At 42.9% G+C, this 10584-nt stretch overlaps 1 protein-coding gene across 1 annotated transcript in view; it reads right to left on the bottom strand.

The window, feature by feature from the left end:
* Positions 1-3789: 3789 nt before the first annotated feature.
* SERAC1 (serine active site containing 1) overlaps positions 3790-10584 on the bottom strand; it is a 62796-nt gene continuing 56001 nt past the window's right edge. The window contains exons 13-17 of the mRNA XM_029943258.1: positions 10200-10365; positions 8859-8956; positions 7483-7665; positions 6660-6803; positions 3790-5239 (exon numbers count right to left, since the gene is read on the bottom strand). Coding sequence (XP_029799118.1) covers positions 5103-5239; positions 6660-6803; positions 7483-7665; positions 8859-8956; positions 10200-10365 — 728 coding nt within the window. The 3' untranslated portion in view covers positions 3790-5102. The remainder of the gene's footprint in view (positions 5240-6659; positions 6804-7482; positions 7666-8858; positions 8957-10199; positions 10366-10584) is intronic.

The following is a 10584-nucleotide window of genomic DNA, read 5'->3' on the forward strand; positions in this document are numbered from 1 at the left end:
TTGGGTTTTTTTGACTACTGATTCAGTCTCCTTACTAGGACTATGCAGATTTTCTATTTCTTTACAATTCAGTCTTGGTACATTGTATTTCTAGGATTTTATCCATTTCTTCCAGGGGGTCCACTTTAATGGCTAATAATTCTTCCTATTAGTATCTTATGAGTCTCAGTATTTGTGCGGTATTAGTTGTAATGTCTATCTGTCTGTCTCTAAGTTCCAAAGAGGCTTTATTACTCAAAGAGGAGAGATTCAGTTCTTGGCTGCCACTTTCCTCATGCCAGGATGTTGCCTAGCTCCTTGCTCCTCCTCTTGGCATAGATACATATCCCCACTCTTTTCTTGATGAACTTGAGGGTACATTTGTCCTTGGGGACCTTGAGCAGTTCCACAGCATGCCACCCATACGTGGTGAGGCTGCACACCTCTTGGGTCTTCCACGAGAACATGGTGTGCTTGGTGAGGTGCCCGTATGTGGCGAGGCTGCACACCTCTTGGGTCTTCCACATGAACCTGGTGTGTTTGGTGAGGTGCCCGCAGCAGCGGCTGTGCTCACATTCACCTGTGCGCTTTACTGAGTCCATGGCCGTAGGGGAGCAGAGCCATGGTGGCTGCTCTTCAGTGGCTCCCCCAGTGGAAGGACCTCCTCTCTCATTTCTAATTTTACATGGCTCTTCTCCCTTTTATCTTGCCACAAGTAGCTAAATGTTTGTCTATTTTATCTTTTCAAAAGCCAGCTCTTAGTTTCACTGATCTTTTAAGAATTTATTTCCACTCTGATCTTTATCTCTTTCCTACTACTGACTTTGGGCATAGTTTGTTTGTTTGTTTTCTATTTAAGATAATAAAGGTGGTTGTTTGAGATCTTTTTCCTTACTGTAGGCATTTGTTGCTATAAACTCCCCTCTTACAATTGCTTTTGCCTCATCCCTTAAGTTTTGGTATGTTGTATTTCCATTTTATCTCAAGGTATTTTTTCTTTGATTTCTTCTTTGACCCACTGCTTATTCAGTTGCATGTTGTTTAATCTCTACCTATTTGTGAATTTTCCAGTTTTCTTCTTTTCATTGATGTCTAGTTTTACACCATTGTGGTCAGTAAAGGTGCTTGATAAGATTTCAGTCTTAAAATTGACTTGTTTTGTGGCCTAATGTATGACCTAATCTGGAGAATGTTCTGTGTGGCACTCTTAGATGGAATGTTCTGTAAATGTGTGAAGTCCATCTGGTCTAACATGTCATTTAAGTCCAAAGTTTATTGATTCTATGATGTACATGTTGTTGAAAGCAGGGTACTGAAGTCCCTGCTATTATTATATTGCTGTGTGTTTCACTCTTCAGGTGTGTTAATATTTGTTTCATATATTTTCATATATTTAGGTGCTATGTTGGGTGTGTAAATATTTACAGATGTTATATTCTCTGTTGGGTTCACCCTTGTACCATTATATAATGGCCTTTGTCCCTTATACAGTCTTTAGCTTTAAGTCTATTTTATCTGATATAAATACAGCTGCCGTGGCTTCGCACGGGACGGCTCTTTGCATCTCCTCACTTCCAGTCTGTGTGTCCTTAAAGCTGGAGTGAGTGTCTTAGAAGCGGCATAGTGTTTTTCCCCCATCCATTCGAAGACTCTGTCTTTTGATTGGAGAATTCAGTCCATTTATATTTAAAGTAATTGTTAACAAGATAGCAATAATAAGCCCATGTCTAATCTAATTGTCTTCCTTTTGCTTTCTATTTTGTGTATTTACTGTAAGTTTTTGCATTTGCATTGAGGTTACCATGAAGCTTACATAAAACATATTTGTAAGTTTATTTAAACTAACAAGTTCAAATGCCTACTAAAGCTGTTTTTACCCCTCCCATTTTATTTTTTTATGTCACAAATTACATATTTTACCTTGTCTTTCCATTAACAAATTCTTATACTAATAGTTTAGTACTTGTCTTTTAATCTTCATGCTAGATTTATAATTGATTTAGCCACCACTATTATAACATCAAGGTATTCTGAATTTAATTACAAATTTACCCTGAGATTTATATGTTCATAGGTCTTCCTGTTACTAATTAGCATCCTTTCATTTCAGCTTGAAGGATTCCCTTACCATTTCACATAAGGGTGGTCTAGTGGTGATGAACTTCTGCTTTTGCTTGTCTGGAAAATTCTTTAGCTCTTCTTCAATTCCAAAGAACTTTGCCACGTAGAGTATTCTTGATAGCCAATTTTTTTCTTTCAGTACTTTGAAGATATTATGCCACCCCCTTCTGCCCTGCAGAGTTTCTGCTGAAAAATCTAATAGTAATTTGGGGTTCTCTTGTGCATAACCGTTTGTTTTTCTCTTGCTACTCTTAAGATTCTCAGATCCTTAATTTTTGCCAGTTTAACCATAATATGACTTGTTGTGGATATGTTTAGATTCATCTTCTTTGGTATTCTCTGGGCTTCCTGGTTGGGGAAGAATTCAGCCATTATCTCTTTGAATAAGTGGTCTGTCCCTTTCTCGTTTCCTTCAAGGAGCCCTATCATGCAAATATTGTTGGGCTTGATGGTATCTCATAAGTCTCTTAAGCTATCAGCACTTTTCCATTATTTTTTCTTTTTGTTCCTGATTGTATGAATTCCACTGCCATCTTTGAGTTTGCTGATCCTTTCTTCCAAACAACCTAGTCTGTCATTGAAACACTCTATTGAATTTTTCATTTTTACTGTATTTTCCAGCTCTGTGTTTTGTTTAGTACTTGCTTACATTTTCTTTGTTGAAATTCTCACTTTGCTCATGCATTCTGACTTTGGTGAAAATTATTATTTTTAACTCTTTATCAGGTCAATCACTTATCTTCATCTTATTAAGGTCTCTTTCTCAAGTTTTATCTTCTATATTCCTGTTTATTCCTTTTCCTCAACACTCTCTGCTGGTTTCTGTCCATTGGATGAACAGCCACATCTCCCAGTCTTGACAGAGTGGTCTTGGTTAGGAGATGAAACTTGTCATTCAGTCTGTTGAGCTCTTGATTTTCTCTCAAACCTTTGACTCTGTCCAAACCACCACCTTTGTTCTTAGGATCTGCCAAAACCTGTCAGTGTTACTAAGGGGAGGACCTGTCAGTACCTAGACGTAGGCTGACTGGAAGCCGGACTTTTAAGTATGTAAGTAGACTTTTTCTAGGGGAAGACTTGAGATGGGGGTTCGGGCTGTGCTGAGCCCTGACTGGTTTCTGTGTTCGTTACAGTCCTGAGGGACTTGCAGACACAAGCCCTGCGGGCCACCAGAGCCAAGCAGTCGAGGGGTGCGTTCCCTGGGCAGCAGCCACAAAAGTCAGGGCACGAGACTTGCACGAGGTTCTCCCAGGGAGACACCAGGGACTCAGAATGGGCCAGATGGAGAATGCAGATTTGGCTCCCATCTGCCTCCCCAGCCTCCAGGGAGGCTCAGCCAGCCTCTAGATGTGTGCTAAATTATAAGTGTCAGCCTCAGGCTGCAGCTCTTAAGATCTGCAAATACAGCTCCCTTAGCTAGTAGTGTCAGCTTCCTGTTGTTAGCCAGTCCTTCTAGTCACTGTATCTACGTAGGAAAACCTGGTTAAGTCACGTGTTAGGTTGGTGCGGAATGCTGAGTGGGTTTACTGATGCCCTCAGTTTACCTCCAGATGCTACACTCGATAGTTTTAGCTTTGATTATCCCATTCCACAAATGTCTATCATCTTCAAAATGCTAAAGATAGCTTTAAAAGGACCCATAAGTTCCATTCCTGATATCCAAGAGAATGGGAAACATACATCCACATAAAAGCTTATACATAAATGTTTACAGAATTATTCATAACAGCCCAAAAATGGAAAGAAGCTCAATATTCATCAGCCAATGAATGCATAAACATATCTCCACACAACTGAATATTATCTGACCATAAAGAGGAATGAAGTACTGACACATGATACATCATAAATGAACCTTGAAAACATTATGCTAAGAAAAAGAAGCCAGACACAGAGGCCACACATTGTATGATTCCATTTATATGAAATGTCCTTGGTATGCAAATCCATAGAGAGGAGTAGATTAGTGTTTGGCAGGGGCGAACAGTGATTGCTAATGGGTATAGAGTTAATTTGGGGGACAAGGAAATGTTCTGAAATTGGATAGTGGGGAGGGTCGTATAATTCTGTATATACCCTAAAACTCAGTGAACTGTATATTTTAAACGGTGACTATTATGGTATGTGATTTCCATCTCAATGCTATTATTTACAACTAAAAAGTCATCAATGTGATTTCATATTTCTCACATGCTCAAGGTCAGTTGATGCAACTTGCAAATGAGCATGAAAGAAAAGTATCAGCTAAAGAGAATCAGAGAATCTTCATAGTAAGTACTGCTGACATATATGTAATTTCATACTCAGATGAATAATGGATTAGCTACTTTATCCTTATCTGGGAAAAATTACAAGGATAGGTAGCTGCAATCTGGAAAGAATTACGACAGGCTACAATTCTTTTGAAAAGAGAATTATTTGTTCTCAGCAGTTTGAAACTAAAAACTTATAAGGAACTGCCCATGGATGACAACAGGTCTGACAACGTTAGACAAAGGTTTGCACAGATGTTTTTTTCTTTTAACTTAGAGCACATGGGAATCGAGAACAAAAAGAGTCTTTATGTTCTATATATTATATTCCATAGTTCGGTCTCGTCTCTAGTCTACGTACTCTCTCTCCAAAGGGCAGTTATGGAAGGTGATGATCGCTCTCCCTTCAGAAGCCATCAGTGCTCCTCCCAGCTTGAACTGGAGACAGTCACAGATGACAAACGGCATTTTCTGTCCGTAGGAGCTTGCTCCCTGCACCAGGGCCAACAGCGCAAAACCTAAGCGAGCACACACACAATTTCTTTGAAATCAAAAGAATCCAGTCTAGCCCTTCATTCTTTGCCTCTGTAGGTTTATGCTTTTCGGTGCTTGGACTGAGAACAACATTCGGTTGCCTGCACCACGCTTCAGAGCACAGCGACGCCGCAGGGACTGCATCTGCATGACTGCTTAGAGCTTAAAAGAGAAAGAGAACACCCAGGTTTCTTGCAAAATGAAAGAGGCTGACCGTCAGTCTTCAAGATCTTTGGCTAAAGTTTCACAGATGAATTGTAAGGTACGCTGGTATAAAAAAGCATCCTTTTTCTTTGGCTTACAAATGTTCAAATGATCAACGTCCACAGGAATTAGATCTCCAATGCCTAAATCTGAAGAAAACAAAAATGTCAAGATCTAAGCAAAAATACAGGCTTCCCCTGTCAGTACTGCACGAGGACACGTTGGGTAGTTCCAGATGGTGATCTGGTGGTGATGACAGAGGAACTGGAAGTTTGACCACTGTAAACTACACGTGACTAACCCCATGAGAATGGATTCTCAGTAGGTATAATTTTATGCTTCTCATGAACTCTTCACGTGTGTTCTGGCCTACTTGCTAGCCGTGAACAGAGCATGAGCAGTGTCATCCTCCAAACCTTTATATATTTGCATGTTATTACTAATTATTCCACGTTTTTTTTCTAGAGTTGGTCATACTTCCTGACGAGCTCCCTTATCCTGATGACAAGACCAGGAACATCTCACATAGGATCCATTTTTCACTCTGCCAGGGGCAAGGTGATTTAGTGCCGACTTTCTGATGTTTCAGCCTAACAAAGTCCACCTAGCTGGAAGTGACAAGAGGTCCTAGTTCCAAAGTCCTTTTTTAAAGTTCTTCAACCCCTGGACTCCTCACCCTCTGGCATGATACTTTGTAGTAAAGCCTCTTAAGGCTCCACTACAGAGTATTAAGCCTTTCGTTTTACTTCAATAATACATAATGGATTAGGACAAAACTTGGTATACAGGCTGAAGAACCATCTGACAGGCCCCCCAGATCCACAGTCTCTGAGAGCTCTCGGTATGGCCTAGTGCCACTGGGTGGCACCCAACCCTGCATCAGAGGTGACCCAGTTGGCCAGGTGAGGGAAAAGGGGTTCAGGAAGGGAAATGTGGGGGCTATATATTAAATACTGAGTAATATCGAAGGCTATAAAGAGAATTAAGGTTTGGGCCCTACCCTCAAAGAGCCTGTGACACATTTTAATACATCATAGTAACAGGTATTGGTTATTACCAGTATTATACTGTTTGACTATTCCCCATCTAAGATTCCAATGGAAAAAACTAATTTAAAAGAAGTATAATCCTCCACTTACTAAAGCTTCTGCACTTCTGGCTGCGTGTAGAAACCTTTAACAAATCCATCATCAGTCTGTTAAATAAAACGGCCTTTTCGTTTTAGCTGACAGAGGGCCCTGTGTTCTAATTGTCATGTGACAGAACTCCCTGGTTAGGGCTAAGCTAGGAGTAGCCACTGAAGCTTGGCCAGCCAGTGAGTGAAATGAAGGGATGAGGGGAGTGATGCCAAGGCTGTGTGCTGGCAGAGGAAAATTATTAAATTAGTATATTAAATTGTAAACTTTAGTATATATATAAATATATATAGCTTAAAAGAATCATAGAATCTAGATCTTCATAAAACTTCTCCTAAGCTGAGAAGCTGAATATAAAAACAGGTTGCTTATGATTAAACGTAGGTACCACCAACTAGGCATCCAATAGGGAACACATTTCAAGAGTGACTACCTGCTGACTCCACGGGCACCACGTGCAGTTTAATCATGCTACCGATGTAAGTCGGCAGTGTTTCCACGAAATTCAGCACCTGGAAGTTTCTGTCTTTAGCAAACTCCAGAAAGTCATTCTGTAGTGTTTTAAGTGCAGGAGAATCTGTAAAATTACAGAAAACAAGACTGACAAATTCTATTTACCCAATTCATAATAAAATGTACAAAAGAGAAGATTAGAGCTCTGATTCAAGTTCGTGGCTTATTTTCTCTCCTTCCTAAGAAGCCACTAAGATGAGGGCAAAGAGCTAAAGCCACCCCAGAACCGACAGGGGAGGGGTTCCACAGTTAGGGCTGACCCGAGGATGCGGGACTGAGGGTCCCTCGGTGTGCTGGCTCCTCCAGCTTAGAGCCCAGCCCCTATCAGCCGAGCCTGTCCCCATCTCCAACTAGGAAAAGGCAGCCAAGACACACCAGATCCTGGAGGAGACCCTACGACCTAAAAGAGACAGACCTGGTGAACAAAAAGCAGCAAAACAAAACCAAACCTGGGCACAGAAGACATAACTCAGTGAAGAAACAGAAAAGAACCTGAAGACAAACCTCTAATTAGCATCATTAGAATGATTTCAAAAGAATCAGAGAACAAGAAAGAGCTTGTGGAAAATGACAGCGAAGTGCAAAAAAATAAAGCCGAAGACAATGGGCATATCGAGGCTAAGACAGGGGCTCCAAAGTGATTAAAAGGTGTTCCAGGAAAAGAGAAGATGCTTCCTCCTTCTCCTGTGTAACTTATATTATAATACAATCCCAACTCCTTCATGACAGAAGGAAAACATTACCCTTGCTGAGTTCTTTGACCTCCAAGGAGGGAAAGAGAAGATAGCGAATATTAACAGAGTATTCAGCCAGATGCGATCCATGATGAGGGACGCTATAAAAAATTATTCCTCTGGTATTGTTGATAACAGTACTCATTTCTGGCTTCTTGGAGGCTTCCAGCAGCATCTTTTTGACAAGAAGACCTAGACGTACAGAGAAAAGCAATGCATGAGCTGTTTTTCTTCCCTCCATTATTCTTAAAAAAAAACGCTGGGGGGAGGGGCGCGGTGATAGGAATCATGTACACACAAAGAGCAGTTTCCTTTAGAAAGTTTAAACGATTCTCTCTAGTCCAATCGACAGGGCCTTAAAATATCAGCACCTGACAATACTGCCGACGTAGAATACCGCTGTCCCTCGAACAGCCTGGGTCCACTTACAATGCATTTCGTACAGTGCTGTCAATATATCTTCTGATCTTATTTATTGTAAGAATGCAATATAGAACACATACACAAAACAGGTTAACTGATCGTTTTCAGTAAGGCATCTGGTTCACAGGCTATCACGAGCTGAGTCCTGGGGGTCAGAGGTCAGTGCCCCCAGTGCTCATGCTGTTCCAGGGCCAACTAAAGGAACACAAGCCTACAAACAGCTAAGATTCTAGAAACTCTCCTGAAAGGCAGATCTTCTATCACAGGGCACACTGTCCCACAGGAGGAGTGCCAGGCAGGGCTGTTTGGGGGTCCAGCCGTGATGTACATATGCTGGTCTCCCCATCCTGCCCCCAGTGGCCCACTAATGGCCACACCATGAGGACAGTACTAATATTCAAAAAAGAAAGGGTCCCCTAAAGCTTGTCACCCATGGAAAACAAACCTTCTGTAAGCAAATACACCTAGGAAGACAGCATCTCTTCTGTCCCCCTACCTGGGGCTTGAAGCCGATGATGCAACACAAAGGTCACCGAGCGGTGACAGTGGCTCTCTGTGGACACAAAGGGCTACGTCCACCTTTCCCTCAGAAAAAGCCCCCACTCCGAGTCTGCGATCCTGAGCGTTTCGTCAGATAAATGAGGTCAGAGGCTGCAACAAGGGCCCGCTACAGGGCGGAGGGCGAGAGCTCGCAGGAGACCGGGGTGGGGGGTGGGCTGGAGGACGGGGTGTCGCTTAGCAAGCCCACGCCAGGCCCCGGTGCCATCACCTCTCTCAGCGAGCTGGGGGTGCAGGGAAGGGGGAGCGCAGGGAAGGAGAGTAGGAGAGTAATGTACAAACTCTTAGCCAGAGCCAAAAATGTTAATCCAGGGGGAAAAGTGAAGCAGGAGCTGTGGTCACTCAGCCCCAATGGCCAACAATAACCTCACAGCGCAGGCCTCACAACAATGAAACGTACTGACCTCCCATGCTGTGTGACACCCAAATGACGGGCCTGTCCCCAACACCAGCAGCTCTGAGCTTCCTCAGAAGCTCGTTGCTCCTGAACGCAATGGACTTCCTGAGCGAAAAGGAAACAGGCATGACAGGAGGCTACTGCTTCCGCCCCACCCCCACCCCTGAATTTTACTCCCAATTTTTTAAGGCAAGAATTTTAATTGGGCCGATACCACATACTCCATTTTGGGGTCAGGAATACCCCTACCGTCTCTGCTTGATTTCTACAACTGCTCCTCCCCCACGTCTCCGCCACAGTGGCCTAACTAGGAGCATCTAGGACCGGAACAAGCCGTTCGCTTACTAAACAAGCAGGGTCTGCACATCTAATGCGCGTCTGGCAATTTTTACAAGTCAAGCTCGGGTCTCGTGCCAACAGCCCCCACCACTTAGGATGTGTGTCCTTTCTCACAACGTGGCCTGAAAATAATGCCACGTTGTCTCTTGTGAGTTCACCTACATAGTCAGCTGCCATCGCTGGTTAGTTCTACTTGCATTTATGCTGCAGACATGAAGCTTTCGTCATGTTGGCTATTTAGAATTACCAGAAAGTTGTTAGAGTCAGAAAATTCAAAGTAATTTTCAAGCTAAAAGGGAACTTCATAACTGTGTAGTCTGGTAGTTTTAAACTGTTTAGAATCCTAGCCTTGCAGTAAAGGTTTGTCAGAGTTCCTCCAGGCGAAATGGGGAAGGACCCTTGAGCTCTTGCCTCTGGCCCTCAGGACACCTCCTCTGGCACACACGTGTGGGCCGTGCACAGGGCACACTCCGTTTGGTAACAGCGATTCACACCAGCTCTCTCAATTTGCAGACCAGGCATCCCAGACAAGTTAGATGAATTGTCAGAGATCCCACAGGGGGTCAAAGGTGGACTCCGCTAAAGTCTGGGTCCCGGAGCCCGGAGGTCCTCGGTGTATATACAATCAGCACATGTGACAGACCGGTGACACAGGGCGCCTACGCTGCTCAACATCTTTTTCTCTGCCTCCTTTAGCCAGTGTACTTGTGAACACAAAAGGAAGGAGCCTCACGTTTACTTCTGAGAGTAAAGGAGACTTTGCTATAGAATCCACGGTCCTTACTGTGAGAACAGTTATAAATGAACCACTTTAGGAGCCCAACATTGACGCTGTATCTAAGCCTTATGCCGCTTCATTGTTGCATTTCTCTTCCCTCTTGAAGAAGAAAAAGGCTAGGGTTTTCATAATAAAATTCTGTCTGTGGCAAGCTTAACATGCCCCCCTCAGAAGGCCCACTTGTGGCCTGGACCCTGGCCCTTCTTCGCGGCCCACAGCTCCCTCTGTTACCTTTCCATCGGGCACCTCGTTCTCCAGTCACTCAGGCTGGTGTCATATTCCACAGATATAATTCGGAGAGCAGGACAGTCTCTTGCCAACCATGTCTGCATAAAATAAAAGGCACAAACATGAATTTCCACTGCTTCACTGATTTCCTGGTGATTGACACTTGTAACTAAAGGTCACTGTAATATGACTAATAAACATCACATCAGAATAAAGTTTAAAGGTGACTAGAAAACTAGTTACAGCATTTTATCTTCTTATGTCTCTGGTCACAAGGTGGCACCAATATTTATAAGCATAAGGCCAATGCAAGTTTCCAGAAAATAGTCTCGATTTTAATGCGCTACTGCCAAAGCAAGGACTCCAGACCAAACTAGCTTTTGGAGAG

Source organism: Suricata suricatta, chromosome 7 (assembly GCF_006229205.1).
Source record: "Suricata suricatta isolate VVHF042 chromosome 7, meerkat_22Aug2017_6uvM2_HiC, whole genome shotgun sequence".
In the NCBI taxonomy this organism is placed as follows: domain Eukaryota; kingdom Metazoa; phylum Chordata; class Mammalia; order Carnivora; family Herpestidae; genus Suricata; species Suricata suricatta.